Genomic DNA, 17,071 nt, shown 5'->3' on the forward strand with positions numbered 1-17,071 from the left:
GCGCTCGGCTTTGGCACTGTGGCTGAGAAGCTGTTGATGTTACTCTGATTATGAGCCCACAAGAGAAGGTGTGGAGTTGGTGCAGGACGTGACAACAAAATGTTTTATAATCTCATCATACAAGCCAAAGAGAAGAGTGAGTTTCAAGAAATGTGAATGCATGTTTAAAACTGTTGGGAAATTTGTTTTCTCTGTTTTTTTGTTTTTGTTTTTGTACTCCTGAATAGAAGAATTTTCCGGGGCTTCCCTGGTGGCGCAGTGGTTGAGAATCTGCCTGCCAATGCAGGGGACACGGGTTCGAGCCCTGGTCTGGGAAGATCCCACATGCCACGGAGCAGCTGGGCCCGTGAGCCACAATTACTGAGCCTGCGCGTCTGGAGCCTGTGCTCCTCAACAGGAGAGGCTGCGATAGTGAGAGGCCCGCGCACCACGATGAAGAGTGGCCCCTGCTTGCCACAACTAGAGAAAGCCCTCGCACAGAAACGAAGACCCAACACAGCCATAAATAAAATAAAAGTAAAAATAAAAAGAATTTTCCTACGAGATCAGTGTCTCCAGCGCTAATAGCTGGTACCTTGAAATCTAGTTTAATTTGATTTAACACATGACAGTGAAGTGCGTGTTTTCTAAGAAATTTTATTCTCTTTATATTGTGTGATAATGGGGAAGTCTTGAAGATTCGTGCTGTGTTCTAAATGATTACCAAAAATTATCATACAAGTTGAAAGCACAGATAGGCTTTACAGGCTGGAAAAACCTAGATTCAAATCCCTTCTTCTTTACTTATCAGTTCTGTTACCTTGAGCAAGTTTCTTATCCTCTCAGCTTCATCTTTGAGTTGAAGATGGTGGTGGTAACAACTTCCTCCTAGGGCTGTTATGAGATTATACTGAATATGTGTAAAACTCTCAATATAGTAGTATACGAAGATTACATAATATGCTATTCTTATTTTTTTTAGAAAGTGGTGAAGATAAATGGGTTGTCTCAACTTAAAAATACTTGATTTTCTAAAAACTTCTACAACAAACCAGCCTCATTGCCACCTTCTACCTCTTTCCCTGAAGTTGCTACAAGAGCTCTCTCACCTTTAGATACCTACTTGGTACCAGTGTTAAACTTACAAGGTGAAATTAAGGTTTAAATATCTTATCAGCAGTGTAAGCATCCATTTTGCACCTAATTTGGTACGTGGAACACAACATTAGTCATATTTACTCTAGAGATTTGGATAATTTCAAAGAAACTTTTTAAAAGTCATACTCTTTGGTGTTACTAGAATTAAAGAGGCTTTTCACTGTGAACAGCTTCATTAGATGCTGTTATGACTAATTTTTTTTTTAAACAAATGAAACTTGGCAGTCAAAACCTACCAAAGTGCAAGAAAAGCTTTGATTTAAGTTTTATGAAACAGTGAAAGTATTTTTTAAAACCTGAATTTTAAATAAGTTAAGAAAATAAGTTAATAAATAGCAACCAGGTTGTGAGTTTTAAGTTTTTCTTAGAGTTTAGAAACTGAACTCAAAAATGCCTCTCTCACCCTCCATTGTCTATGTTTTTATTTATTCATTCATTCATTTATTTATTTATTTATTGCCTGCGTTGGGTCTTCGTTGCTGTGCATGGGCTTTTTTCTCTAGTTGGGGTGAGCGGGGGCTATTCTTGTTTGCAGTGCGCGGGCTTCTCATTGTGGTGGCTTCTCTTGTTGCGGAGCACAGGCTCTAGGCATGCGGGCTTCAGTAGTTGTGGCGCATGGGCTTAATTGCTCCAAGGCATGTGGGATCTTTCCGGACCAGGGATCGAACCCATGTCCCCTGCGTTGACAGGCAGATTCTTAACCACTGCACCACCAGGGAAGTCCCTATCCATGTTTTTGAAGCTATGATCAAGATTTTTTTCTTTATCAGGGCAGTGCATTTTGCAGACCATTTAGCCTCTTTACCAGTTTTTATACACTGAGCGAAACATACATACAATTAATTTCCTTGGTCTGCACCATATAATAAAAAAGTAAATATAACTAACTCAGTGCCTATCACAATATCTGGCTCAGAGTAGGTGTTTTATTATTCATTCGTGAAATGCTATCAGAGTTGGGAAAAGGATTTCCTCAAAGGGAACTCAGAGAAAGCTTCATGGGAGCATTGGCATTTGGGCCTTTAAGATCATGGTGATCTGGGATATAGAGAGAGTTAGAAGGGCATTCCAGGATGAGAGAGGTTCAGGAGCCAAGGCCCAAGGGTGATGGATACCATGCTAATGTATACATTGTTTACAAACCATCCAGTTCTTTTGAGCTGCTGTCACAATGTGAATCTAAAGACATTGGAACAAAAATGAAGCTAGCAAGGTAGCTACCTTCCTTTAGGATAGGTTGAATAAAATGAAGCCTCTCCCTTGGGATTTGGTTTGTCATTTGAAGTAGGCCCCTCTATGAGAACATCGAAGATAGATTGAATAGCAAAGGTAACCAAGTGGCTTACCTTCTCTGAGCCTTAATTTCCTCATCTTTAAAAATGAGGCCAATGAATAAGTAGAGTGTGGGGTATTTTGAGGATTAAATGAAGTAATGTATATGAAGAGCCTAGTACTTAGAAGGTCACTGTTCTTTTGGTGGTTATTGATAGTAGTAGTTGTATATATTATATATGTATATATGTTTATATATACATACATATATATTTCTAAAATTTTATTTATTTAGTTATTTGTTTTTGGCTGTGTTGGGTCTTCGTTGCTGCGCGCGGGCTTTCTCTAGCTGCAGCGAGCGGGGGCTACTCTTCGTTGTGGTGCGCAGGCTTCTCATTGCGCTGGCTTCTCTTGTTGCGGAGCACAGGCTCTAGGCGCACGGGCTTCAGTAGTTGCAGCACGTGGGCCCTAGAGCGCACGGGCTTCGGTAGTTGCGGCACATGGGCTCAGTAGTTGCAGCTCGCAGGCTGTAGAGCGCAGGCTCAGTAGTTGTGGTGCATGGGCTTAGCTGCTCCCCAGCATGTGGGATCTTCCCAGACCAGGGATCGAACCGGGGTTCCCTGCATTAGCAGGCGGATTCTTAATCACTGCACCACCAGGGAAGTCCCGAAAGTAGTAGTTGTAATGAAAATAGTAACATGTTGTTTGGGATGAAAAGACATTTCGTTATCCAAAAGAATCAATGGTGCATTACAGCATAACAGCTTTATGAGTATTTCTAATTCTGGTGTCAATCACATATACTTCACAGTGCCATTTGTGTAATGTAAATACAACTTTGTTTTTCTTATTTCATGGTAAAATTTTTTACTCTGAATACTTTATATATGTAGAGGAGTAGCTGCATATTCCAGAGATTCACCATAATAGATACCATGAAGTACAATGGCACTTTTCTACAGAAGCCTTTTATAGGAATGTTTAATTCTTTTTTTATCCCTTATCCCAGCCTCCCTAGAGTTCTCAACTGCTCATTAAGTTCAAATTTGTGCAAACTACAAGAAAATCTTTCTAAGAGAGTTGATTCAGCCAAGAATTTTATCATAAGAGACTTCAGAGATGAAGAAACTGGGGCTAATTGAGATTTGTCTGCACAGGTTATTTGTGCTAAAACTGGGATTGAGTCTGTTTTCTTCTCTCCCTGGCTAGGACTCTTTCTTTGGTATATACCATTCTGTCTGTAATCAAGTACCATCTATGCAGTAAACCTGTATTGATCTTAAGAGTTGGGGTGGCCGAGGAGGGCACAAGTCCTGTTAGAAGTATTTCATCAAGGAATGGTTTTTAAGTTTTAACAGCTTTTCAACAAGTTTTAACAGTTTTTTAAAAGAATAATCACATACTATACAATTCACCCATTGAAGCTCTACAATTCTATGATTTTTACCTTATTCAGGGTTTTGCAACCATCACCACAATTAATTTTAGAACATTTTTATTACCCAAAAAAGAAACCCCGTACATCTTAGCCATCACTGCCCAATCTTCCCATTCACCCCAGCCCTAGGCAACCACTAATCTAGTTTCTGTCTCTATGTATTTGCCTGTTCTGGACATTTTATACAAAGCAAATCATAAAATGTATGGTCCTTTGTGACTAACTTCTTTAATTTAGCATACTGTTTTCAAGATTATACTGTGTGGAGCTTCCCTGGTGGCGCGGTGGTTGGGAGTCCACCTGGCAATGCAGGGGACACGGGTTCAAGCCCTGGTCCGGGAAGATCCCACATGCTGCGGAGCAACTAAGCCCATGCGCCACAACTACTGAGCCTGCACTCTAGAGCCCACGAGCCACAACTACTGAAGCCCCCGCACCTAGAGCCTGTGCTCCGCAACAAGAGAAGCCACCGCAATGAGAAGCTCGCGCACTGCAACACCCGCACACCGCAAGAGTAGCGCCTGCTTGCTGCAACTAGAGAAGGCCTGCGCACGGCAACAAAGAACCAACACAGCCAAAAATAATAAATAAATAAATTTATAAGATTATACTGTATGTTGTTTATCAGTATTTTCTTATTATTGCCAAATAATATTCAATTATATGGATATATCACATTTTATATGTTCATTCATCAGTTGATGGACATTGAGTTGTTTCTCTTTTTTTTTTTTTTAAATTATATATTTATTTATTTATTTATTTTTGGCTGTGTTGGGTCTTCGTTGTTGTGGACGGGCTTTTTCTCTAGTTGAGAGAGAGCGGGGGCTACCCTTTCCTTGCAGTGCACAGGCTTCTCAGCTTCTCATTGAGGCGGCTTCTCTTGTTGCGGAGCACGGGCTCTAGGCGCGTGGGCTTCAGTAGTTGTGGCATGCAGGCTCAGTAGTTGTGGCTCGCGGGCTCTAGAGTGCAGGCTCAGTAGTTGTGGCGCACGGGCTTAGTTGCTCTGCGGCATGTGGGATCTTCCCAGACCGGGGCTCGAACCTGTGTCCCCTGCATTGGCAGGTGGATTCTTAACCACTGCACCACCAGGGAAGCCCTGTTTCTACTTTTTTGATACAATGAATAATGCTGTTGTGAATATCTGTGTACAAGTTTTTGTATGGACATTTGTCTTTATTTCTCTTGGGCATGTACCTAGGAGTGGAATTGTTGGATCATTTGGTAACTCTGTTTAATCAGTTGAGGAACTGCCAGACTGTTTACCAAAGGGACTGCACCATTTTACATTCCTACCAGCAATCTATGAGGGTTCCATTTTCTCTGCATTCTCACCAATTCTAGTTATTGTCTGTCTTTTTTATTATCGCCATCCTAGTTAGGTGTGAAGTGGTATCTCATTGTGGTTTTGATTTGCATTTCGCTAATGGCTAATGATGTTGAGCATCTTTTCATGTGCATATTGGCCATTTGTCAGTCTTCTTTTGAGAAATGTCTATTCAGGTCCTTTGCCCATTTCTAAATTGGGTTTTCTCTCTAATATTTAGTTGTAATGGTTCTTTATATATTCTATGTACAAGTCCCTTATAACGCTTATGAGTTGCAAAATCTTTTTCCCATTCTGTGGGTTGTCTCTTCAGTTTCTTAATGGTGTCCTTTGAAGTTTGGTCTGTTTTTTCTATTTTTTTTTCTTTTGTGGCTTATGCTTTTGGTGTCCTATCTAAGAAACCATTGACCATATCCAAGATCATGAAGATTTACACCCATGTTTTCTTCTAAGAGTTTCATAGTTTTAGGTCTTACATTTAGATCCTCGATTCATTTTGAGTTAATTTTTGTATACTGTGTGAGGAAGAGTCCAACTTCATTCTTTTGCATGTTGATAGCCACTTGTCCCAGTATCATTTGTTGAAAAGACTATTGAGTTGTCTTGGCAAAGGAAATGATTCTTAAGCATTGCTTTAAAAGGAGAGATGTAAATGGCAGAAATGAAAGAATTCTGATCTGGCTTCTAGGTATATTATGTGAAGAGTGTGAGGTCAAGATATTTAGACCAGGGACTTCCCTGGTGGTCCGGTGGGTAAGACTCTGCGCTCCCAATGCAGGGGGCCTGGGTTCGATCCCTGGCCTGGGAACTAGATCCCACATGCATGCCACAACTAAGAAGTCTGCATGCTGCAACAAAGATCCCGTGTGCCACAACTAAGACCTGGCGCAGCCAAAAAAATAATAAATAAGTAAAATAAATATTTTTTAAAAAAAGATATTTAGATCAGAGAGTCCTTTCCCCATGGCAGACCGTTGGAAACCGTAAGTAATAGATGAGACATCTGCTGAGGAGGAATTAACAGTATTGGAATTACAGAGTTAAGTTGTAGTGTTAGAAGTCTATCAAGAAATGATCTGATGGTCTTAACTTCTTTTGTTGAAATAAGTCATGGAATCTTCAGTTATTAAGATGAATGTACAGAGGAACGTTGAGGGAACTTTAAGTATGCAAAAGCTGCTGTAAATTTACAAGATAAAGAAAGCCAATGTAGAAAAAATAAATGACAGAGCTAGAGCATGAGAAATATAATTTATAATTTTATTTCCTCCAAGTAAACACAGAAGCACAGAAATGGATGCAAATAACTGAATGGCAAAATAGTGAAAAGAATGTTAGTGAAGGCAGAGGACGCCTGTACTCACGGGCGGCGGGAGCCGGGACCCGGGACCCCGGTGCTCCTGCCTTAGTGGTTGCAGGATGCGGGCGCCTCCCAGGGCTGAGAGGAGCTGAACCGCCGCGTCCTGCTGGCCAAGGAACTCGTCATCACGGATAGCGGCGCAAACCAACCCCAACCCCACCTTGACTGGGCTCTGAACTTGCACCACCACCCCCATCACCCAGACCTCGCTGCCAGGCTCGGATCCTCCTGGTCCCACTCATGTCACAGACACAAAGCCAAAGCAAGCCGTACCCCCCCGACCCCCGACACTGGCACTGGAAAGAGAGTCCCAGTGGCCACACAGAAAAAACGGAAAGAGAAATGGGTGCCATGAGTAACAGAAAATCAGTTTTTAAAAGGTGCTTTAGGGCTTCCCTGGTGGCGCAGTGGTTAAGAATCCGCCTGCCAATGCAGGGGACACGGGTTCGAGCCCTGGTCCGGGAAGATCCGACATGCCGCGGGGCAGCTAAGCCCGTGCACCACAGCTGCTGAGCCTGCGCTCTAGAGCCTGTGAGCCACAACTAGTGAGCCCACGTGCTAGCTACTGAAGCCCGCGCGCCTAGAGCCCATGCTCCGCAACAAGAGAAGCCACCGCAATGAGAACCCTGCGCACCGTAACGACAAGTAGCCCCTGCTCGCCAGAACTAGAGAAAGACCGCGCAGCGACGAAGACCCAACACAGCCAAAAACCAATTAAAAAAAACAAAAACAAAAAGAATGTTAGTGAAGAGTCAGAATTCCTCCATTCTAATCCTAACCTACACTAGTTACGTAACCTGGAGTAAGTCAGCCTTCAGAATAGTAGCTGATAGGGACTTCCCTGGCGGTCCATTGGTTAAGACTTCACCTTCCAGTGCAGGGGGTTCGGGTTCCATCCCTGGTCAGGGAGCTAAGTTCCCATGTGCTTCGGGGCCAAAAAACCCAAAACATAAAACAGAAGGAATAATGGAACAAATTCAGTAAAGACTTGAAAAATGGTCCACATCAACAACAACAAAAATCTAAAAAAAAAAAACAGAATAGTAGGTGATATTTACAGAGGCCCTACCATATTCCAGACCTGTGCAAGCCTCAACCTCCTTTTTTGTAAAATGGAGATTATGTTGAATTAATTACTTTGAAAACTTCCATAAAGAGCCATGTACATAGAAGAGATTATTCTTGAAATTTGGTTTTATTCACTGTAGTAGTAGTAGCATCTGATAGTATGTGTGTCAGTGCTCAAAACAATTCTGAAGGGTGTGCTGTATTCTTATTTTGATGAAGAAACTGATGTTCAGTGGTTATGAACGTTGCACAGTCAGTAATCAGTAGAGTCGTGATTCTAATACAGTTCTGCATGATTTCTTTTTACCACCTTGACTTTGTCTTGAAAGATAGTAGATCCTAGTGGGCAGAGGAGGGGGAAGGAATAGGGTAGCACCAGTGAGATTTAATTTATTATATATGAAAGCTTAAGATGTAATTCCAAAGGGATGATTAGTCCTGAGATTGGTGATCTCAGTGGTGAGGTGGAACACTACCATGTGTTAAAGGTCATAGGTATATCCCATTTGATTAACTTGTAAGTCCCAGAAGAGCTAAATGTTATGAAGCACAGTCATATAATAGTTTATCCATGTGTCTTCTGGAATCTTGGACATTTTTCTTCAGGAGACAGAGGGAAGACAGAACACTGATGAGGTAATGAAGTCTGAGTGGAAAGCGGAGGTGAGTACAAGAGGCCAAAATAGTACTATAGTTTGTGGAGATGGGTAGACTTTGCTTTGAACCAAGAGGATGTCACTTCTTAGAATTAATTCTCATATTCATACCCTTTGAAGACCCTTCTCACCCACCAATAAAGTGTCTATGATTAATTTCCAAATATGGAACTAAGCAGGTCTTGAGTGCTTCATAGCTTTGATCTCTCAGCTCTTTTCACACTTCTTATCCTTCCCATGGTTGAGTTGAGAAATATTATTTGGAAATATAAGACTAATAGACCAGAAAAAGAGTACAGAAAGACCGGAAAAGAATGCAAGAGCAGAACAGTTTTTATTCATTGATTTATCCTGTGCCATTTTCTTCTTGACAACAAGTACAAAGTTCAAGCTTTAGTTGTCATCCTGCTGCTGCTGCTGCTGCTGCTACTAAATTAACAAGCAGTAGACATGCTTCTCTTTGATGCAGTTTATCTGTTGGAGATGTCGTCAGCTGGCACAGGGGAAGCAAAGAACTTTGAACTCTAATTCTGTTTTGCAAACTTTTAGTTTCTGCATAGAAATCCGTGGTGATTGGTGTCTATGAGAATAGATCTGTGATGCAAATATGAATAGGAAAGGTAGCTAATATACATTGGGCTCATGCTTTATGTGAGGCAGTCTGAAGCCCTTGAAGAGGAAGTAAGAGTCTCAGAAATTACGAAGGCCTGAGTTGTTTTCATTTATACTGCTGTGCTTCTCAGAAATGGCAGAACTGGTATTCAGAAGAAAACTTGAGAGACATTTGAGAGAAAGCTGATGCTGTGTGCTAATTTTGCATGTGCATGTGTGTGTTCATGTGTTCCGTCACTCTGAAAGACTGCCTTGGTAGTCACACCTAACCCCACCATTAATCCATAATTCATAATTCATTCTTTTCACCATAGTTTTGTCTTTTTGAGAATGATAAAAGGATTGGGTCACTTTTGGTCTAGAGTAAAACTTTCATAATGTAAGGGAGACCACAAAATGTAAAGGATTATATACATTGTCCTATGTTTTCTCTTGACAGAAATTCCGTCTTCTGGTTCCTTTTTCTATTTGGGACCTTTTTTTGTGTGTTCCCCTTATTTCAGGGAAGAATTTCTAACAGTACAGTTGTATACATTCTTGGTGACCTAAAAAGAAACAATAATATGCATTAGGTTCGTAGCAACTTCTGCTTTTTGGGTATATGTGAGAAATGAAGTTTTTTAACCATATCTTAAGTTCCAGCATATATCTATTACCAGAAATATTTTTCAGAATATTCTCCCTTCTTCCTTGTAAAGTCACAGAGAAGTTTTGGGGCTCCTCAGCTAGGTCACAGTGGCCAAAAGACTGTGCCTCATCTTAGAATAGAATCAGTATATTATTTGTGATACAAAACAAAGTAACCAATAGTTCTTCAAATTTCCCACTTCCTGTTCATTTCCTCCAGACACAAAATAGGTTTGAGGAAAAAAGTATTTTCCTGATGCTTTGAGCTGCCTGTGTTTGGGATTCAAAGTATTTTGGGTGCTTATTGCTTAACTGGGCTGAAGATTATCTCATGTGACAGCATAGATCTCTTGTTTTGGAATTGCCATTACTTTCTAGAACAGCCACTCTGTACACCGGCCAACATGCCCTGGATCCTCTTGCTTCATATTACAGTGATACTGCTTTGTCAGGGTAGAATTCAGCCTCACAGGGCTGGTGTCAGTCTCTGCTGACCTCATGCCACAGTACAGCATGTTCAAATCTGGGAGAAACCCGAGGGTTATTCGACACATTCCTCCTCCTTCTCCCTCACAAGCATGGAACCCTCACTCTCCTCGGAAACCGTATGTTGTATATGTGTGTGTATCTGTCTTTTTTAAAAATCTCTTCCTTAATCTTATAATTCTACAGCTTTAAGTGGGGGCTGGTTGAATAGACAGACACAGGAAATGCTGTGAGCTGCTGAAACTTAGCATTTTTCAACAGTAGATCTCAGCCACGGGTATTCGCTATTTTGGGTCTGACTTGTGTGAGGCTGCAATAACTGAGAAGCATATTATGTGTTTCCTAGTTGTTCATTTTACCCATAGGTGTTTAGGCAGAATGCGCAGGGTGTTCTTTGGCTGTGTGGTCATGCTCAGATCATACCAGTGTGTCCCCATTCTCCCGTATGATGGGCTGTTTCAGTGCAGAGTAAATGTCATCCTCACTCTCTCAGGCTAAATAGTTATCCAAAAATAAGTGTTTTCTTCAATGAACAAAAGAGTTTCGTTTGCCTTTGGCAGCTTGGGAAAAGCTTGGGTTAAATTTGAAGATGCCAGGCATGCATAACACATGAGGATTAGGATTAAAACCATTTGAAATATTTCTCACATTTAAAAAAATAACAAAAACGGTTCTTATTACTCAGCTACTTGTTTTCAGTGTATTTTTCCCAAAGACTTGGCAATTTTCTGAATTGTAAAGCAGTATGCACATATCTTGGTGCTAAGTTCATGTCTTCAGATCACCAGAGCAAGTCCCTGAGATACAGCTAGATGGGAGGGTGATCCAGCTTTATGCAACACAGCCACCGTTTTCACATTTCATCCATAGTCATGCGTACAAAACCTTGCCTGTAGCTTGATTTTACCATGGTTTTTTGGTGTTGGCTTTATAAATGATGCATAGATATTTTCTGAGATAAATGCTAAAAGCAAAGCAGAGTCTTTGTAGTTTTACCTGATTCTAAAGCTAACGTTTATTAATATTGTTTGGTGTGAGCCACTGGATTTAAGATCCAAACAGATTTTTCACCCTGAAGTTTGGTATTAAATTACTCTCTTATTCCTTTTGGTTGATAATTTAAATGCCAACTTTATTAACAGATTGTACCCCTGCTCTGTACCCTTTTTTTCTGTTGTTTGTTCTGTCTCTTGGAATTTAAAACCCTGGCACATCTCTGTTTGTTCTGAGGTTATAAAAGGTCAGTTTACTTATCTTTGTTTTATTAAGAATGCGAGCCCAGGTTGAATGGGGTGGTCAAAAGGAAAGAATTCATAGGTGAACCCTAAAAGGATAGGGGGTGGAGACTGATAGTAAAACAGAAGTTAACTCCTTTTTCACCATTATTGACAGTCCAAAAAGAGGAGGGAAACAGAAGACATAATCTAAATATTTATAATTGATTTTATTTTCTCCATTTATTGCATTAATCCATGAGTAGAGGAAGCTTGCCAAAAGTGTATACTTAGTACCTGAGTGAATGATCATGTTTCCTTGCTTCACTACCCATGTCTCTGTCTCACTTACCCAAACTATTCGTCAAGTCTGGTGAACTAAAATACTCCTATTGAAACAATGATTAAAATGTTCAGAAATGAGGTACTTGCTCCAGTTCCTGAAATTCTTAATATGGCTATCTGGATACATCAAACTGCTCTAAATAGGGGTTTACATATAACCTCCTTGCATGAGGTTGCCACACACTTTGTAAAAACTACAGAATAAACATTTTGAAGGAAGAAAACTCTAGAGGGGAAAACATATCAGACTCTAGGAAAGAAATGGGAGAGTTTCCGGAAGTGGGATATTATAGAATGCATTGTATATATTGAACTTATATTTTAAATACATAAGATAATATTCCCAGATGTTGACCAGTTTTAAAGATGAATAATTTCCTCTTTCCTTTCTTAATAACCCTGCAGCACCACACATCTGTATAAGTTGCCTTGGTTTTCTGTACAAATGCACGGAAATTACAGTGACAATTCAGAACATAGCATGTGTAATCATTTGGTTCTGTATAGATGCTATCATTTAAACATTTGTTATTTACATTAGGCTGTCACTTTATTAAATGGTGAACTTTTGAAAGATAAAACAAAACTCCCCTCCCATCTAAACCCTCAAACTGCTGCTTGACCTAAATCTCATCACTCCATAGGGCTCAGAATGCCACATAAAAGTCAGATTCCATAGGAATGATGCAAAGTTCTGCCCACATTATTTTGTAATTGTGGGATTTCTTTTTAATTGAGTTTCATTCAGAAGAAATAGCTAGAATAGTGGTTTTGAATGGTGGATGAGAAGTGTACAATAAGGCAGCAGAAGGAGACTGTTTCATGTTGCAGTGTTTCCTTCCTCCCAGTGCTCAAAATGCCTTCCTTCTCCTCATGAGAATGTTTTATATCCCTTAAGACTGTTAGAGGGAAAACAGGTCGAGAACTCTCACCTAATGCTTGAAAACATTTGTCATTGATTATTTTAATTCACGCCAGAAATTATTAAATGCCACAGCTCCAGTATATCCTATCTGAAAGAGAGGGTGGTGTAGACCAATCATTTGTTCACTGAACAAGCAATTATTGAGATTCTGCTGTATATCAGAGTTTGGGAGTTGAGATGGATTGTCTGCCCTCATGCAGCTTACATTCTAGTTGGGGAAGATGACAACAAGTAATAAGCCTATTAAGTTAACTAGGATTATGTTAGAGAGGTGTGGGCTATAAAATAATAAAGCTGGGAAAGGGAGATTGGAAGTGCTGGGGGCAGGCTGCCTTTTTTTTTTTGGATAAATTTATCTATTTATTTATTTATTTTTGGCTGCGTTGGGTCTTTGTTTCTATACACGAGCTTTCTCTAGTTGTGGCAGGTGGGGGCTACTCTACGTTGTGGTGCACACGCTTCTCATTGCAGTGGCTTCTCTTGTTGTAGAGCACGGGTTCTAAGGCGCAGGGGCTTCAGTAGTTGTGGCACACAGGCTCAGTAGTTGTGGCTTGCGGGCTCTAGAGTGCAGGCTCAGGAGTTGTGGCGCATGAGCTCAGTTGCTTCGTGGCATGTGGGATCTTCCCAGACCAGGGCTCGAACCTGCATCCCTTGCATTGGCAGGCAGATTCTTAACCACTGCACCACCAGGGAAGTCCCTGGGCTGCCATTTTTAATTGGATAGTAAGTGTAAGCCTCATTAAAGAAGACATTTGAGGAAGGACTTGAAAGAGGCAAGCAGGTTAGCCATACAGCTGTCTGAGCAATGAGCATTCCCGACAGAGGGTACAGAACAAAGGCAAGAGCGTTCCTGATGGATACAAGGAATAGGAAAGAGGTTGGTGTGACTAGAGTAAGAATAAGGGAGTGTAGAGTGGTAGTAATTGGGGTGTCAAAGATGTAATCGAGTGCCTCAGTTATCTATTGCTGTATAACAAAGCACCCCAAAACTTAGTGACTTTAAACAGCTATTTTATTTGCTCATAATTCTGCAAGTCAGGTATTTGGGCTGGGCTCAGTTAGGTGTTCTTGTGCTGGTCTTGCCTGGGGAGTCACTGTAGTCGTTAGGTGGTTCAAGACATGTTTGGCGGTTGGTACAGCTGAGCCTCTCTCCTTGTGGTACAAGGATTTTAGCCTGAACAGCTATAAGGATGGAGTTGTCATTGACTGAGATGTAAAGCCTGCTGAAGGTCTCAGTATAGCAAGAGAAAGCAAGCCCCAGGCACAAACACTTTTCAAGTCTCTGCTTGTGCGACATTTGGTAATGTTTCACTGGGCCAAAACAAGTCCATGGCCAAACCTTGTATCACGGGATGGAGAAATAGATTCCATCTCTTGATGGGAGGAATGGCAAAGTCAAATTGTAAAGGGAAGGGCATACTAGATTGGATGAATTTGTGCTATTAATCTGCCACACAGAGGGCCAGATCAGGTGTGCCCCTGAAGGCCATTTTTAAGGACTAGCTTTCTCTTTGAGTGTAAGGAGGACACATAGAAAAATTTAAGCAGGGGAGTGACGTGATTTGACTTAGGTTTTTAAAGGATCATTCTGGCTGTTGTATTGAGAATAGATTATATGGCAACAAGGGAGACCAGTGAGGAGGCCATCGTAGTAATCCAGACAAGATATGATCATGGCTCAGACTAAAGTAGTAGAAGTGAAGATAATGAGAAGTATTTAGATTTTTGATGTATTTTGAATGTAGAACCAACAGGATTTTCTGATGGATTGGCTATAAGAGAGAAATTGATGACTACAAGGATTTTAGCTTGAACACTGGAAGAATGGATTTGTCATTGAGGTAAAAAGTCTGCTGGTGGGGCAGGTTTTGTGGGAAAGAGGAAGAGTTCAGTTTGAGGTGTCTATTAGATATCTAAGTGGGAATGTCGAATAGACAGTTGGCTGTATGAGACTGGAATTTAGGAGACGTCGAGACTGAAAATATAATTTAAGAAGGTATCACAATTAGATGATATTTAAAGTCATGAGACTAGGTGAAGTCATCAAGAGAGAGAATGAGTGTAAAGAAGAGAAGAGGAAAAGGCAATGAGCCCTGAGCACTCCGGTTTGAGAAGTGGAAGAGGAGCCTGTGAGGGAGGAGGAAAATGAGAGTATGTGTACTGGAAGCCAACTATAGAAAGTCTTCATAGGAGGGGGGAAACATCAGCTGTGTCACGTGCCACACTGATAGGTCAAGTAAGATGAGGACTAAGAACTCGTCTTTGGATTTAGTAATGTGACGATGATTGGTCACCTTGACAAAAACTTTTTGACAGAATGAGATAAAATCCAGTTGAATGGCTTTGAGAATGGGAAGAGAGGAATTTGAAGACAGTGAGTTTTATGAATTTTACTGTAATAAGGAGCAGAGAAGTAGGGAGTAACTGGTAGAGGAAATGCAGTCAAAAAGAAATTTCTTTAAGGTGGGAAATGGAAAAAAATCATGCTGATAGGAAGAATTCAGTAGAGAGAAGAGAAAAATTATGTTTCTTTCATTTATAATATTTAATAAACTTCAGTGGCACTTGCATGTGCGGGCACTATTCAGAGCGCTTTACAAATATGAACTCATTTAATACAAGAATGAAAACAGGGCTTCCCTGGTGGTGCAGTGGTTGAGAATCCGCCTGCCAACGCAGGGGACACAGTTTCGAGCCCTGGTCCGGGAAGATGCCACAGGCCGCGGAGCAACTAAGCCCGTGTGCCACAACTACTGAGCCTGTGCTCTAGAGCCCGCAAGCCACAACTACTGAGTCTGTGTGCCACAACTACTGAAGTCCACATACCTAGAGCCCCTGCTCCACAACAAGAGAAGCCACCGCAGTGAGAAGCCCGCACACCGCAACAGAGAGTAGCCCCTGCTCACGGCAACTAGAGAAAGCCTGTGCACAGCAACGAAGACCCAACGCAGACAAAAATAAATAATAAATAAATAAATAATTATTAAAAAAAAAAAAAAGAATGGAAACAGTGACTGGCCACTCAGTATAAAGTACTGTGGTGGGTGCTATAAGGAGCTCAGGGATGTGTAGGACACAGCCCTGACTTAAGGACTTGTGGTCTCTATTAGAAAGTATAAAAGCTTGCAAAAAAATGAAAATAGGAAGGTAGTATATAATGAAAAGGATATAGTTTAGAACTTCAGAGAAGGGAGATTGCTTTCAGCTGGAGAGTAAGGAATGTCACTAATTTGATTCTAATTAAATAACAACAGGCCTTTAAACTAAAAGTAGGCTCATTTGGACCTAAATTCATATACGTTTCGCCTTGAGCGTGGACAGGAGTGTGTGTGTGTTATAAGGTGGAATGGGGACAGGGTTGGAGGTAGGAAGGAAAACATTTTTCTCTTCAGTAAATAGTCTAAAGAGGTCTAATACAGAAAAGACAACTTCAGAGATGCTCCTTTGTAAATTGCCATAATTGTCATCTTCTTGTTTATAGTCCTAACCTCCATATGTAAGGGGCGGGTTGGGGGTTGATGGCAAGGGAAGAGCACGAGCGCGCGTGTGCATGTGTATGTGTGTGTATGAGTATGAACTGCATGTGCATCTTCAGTACCTAAAGTACAGGGATTCCTCTACCAGTTAGATATATTTAGGAGCCTGTCTTTGATTTTTAAATAGTTTGGGGAACAATTCAGAATTCTTTTTCCAGACAAATAAAATAAGAAAAGTTGAGATATATAAGCCCAGGAAATATGATTAGAATATGTCCTTACATTATTATCTGCTCTTAATGAAAACTTTAGTGGTTGTTTGAAGTCTGAGGATAAATAGAGAATTCAAACTGTTTAGAATTGGTACTTGGGTGGAAGACAGTATTTTTTGTTCGGTAGAACCTTGTGAGGAGCCGTTTATACAGAATCATTCCTGGGGAGTGGAGAAGCCTAATTCAAGTTGGCTTTTTTTTTTTTTTTTTTTTAGTGGTTCCTCATACATATTGTCCTTTTGAAAGATCTAGGGACATTTTAATTTAATCAGTGTAGGGACTGATTGCAAGTTCAGGGAAGAGATTCTTATGAGGGTCCCAAGGAGCTCACAGAAGAAGGAATATGCATGGTCAAATTACGTATCAAATGATGGTCGTTTACTCATAATTAAAAGAATGCAATTGATAATTAAAATGAGATCTTATATTCACTTATCAGATTAATTAAAATACAAAAGTTTGATACCTAGAGCTGACACAGTCATTCACCTACACTATGGGTAGTATTGTAAATTGCTGTAATCTTTCTGGAGGACAACTTGGTAATCTCTATCAAAGTATAAAACATATACACTCTCTGATACACTGCTAGGTATTTACATTATCAGTGTACCCAGAGAAGTTCACCGATAGATATATAGAGAGAGAGAGAGGGAGAGGGAGAGTTTGTAATTTTAAAATGAGAAGAATATGTTTTGATACCCAGTTGAAGTTCAACAATGTTAAATATCTTTGACATCCCCTGCTGCGCCAAAGTGAAGCCTTCTTCCTTACTAGGGAATTGGATCCTATATCATCCTATTTTACAGTTGTCCGGTGGGTTCACAGGAATTTTTTAAAGTGTCCTAGATTGAAA

The 17,071-nt window shown here is 40.6% G+C and overlaps 1 protein-coding gene across 5 annotated transcripts in view; it reads left to right on the top strand.

Annotated features, from left to right (window-relative positions):
• Positions 1-17,071, top strand: part of TMCC1 (transmembrane and coiled-coil domain family 1) — a 160,320-nt gene that overhangs the window by 82,648 nt on the left and 60,601 nt on the right. Inside the window, exon 1 of one of the 5 annotated variants that reach the window (XM_068559411.1) lies at positions 8,228-8,265. The exons of 3 other annotated variants lie outside the window; for them this stretch is intronic. In XM_068559411.1, the coding sequence (XP_068415512.1) occupies positions 8,242-8,265 (24 nt within the window). In that variant the 5' untranslated portion in view covers positions 8,228-8,241. Of the gene's footprint in view, positions 1-8,227; positions 8,266-10,002; positions 10,103-17,071 lie in introns of those variants that run through there. One more of the 5 variants, XM_068559410.1, reaches the window with a different exon arrangement.

The sequence above is a fragment of the Eschrichtius robustus genome, chromosome 12, assembly GCF_028021215.1.
Source record: "Eschrichtius robustus isolate mEscRob2 chromosome 12, mEscRob2.pri, whole genome shotgun sequence".
Lineage (NCBI taxonomy): Eukaryota > Metazoa > Chordata > Mammalia > Artiodactyla > Eschrichtiidae > Eschrichtius > Eschrichtius robustus.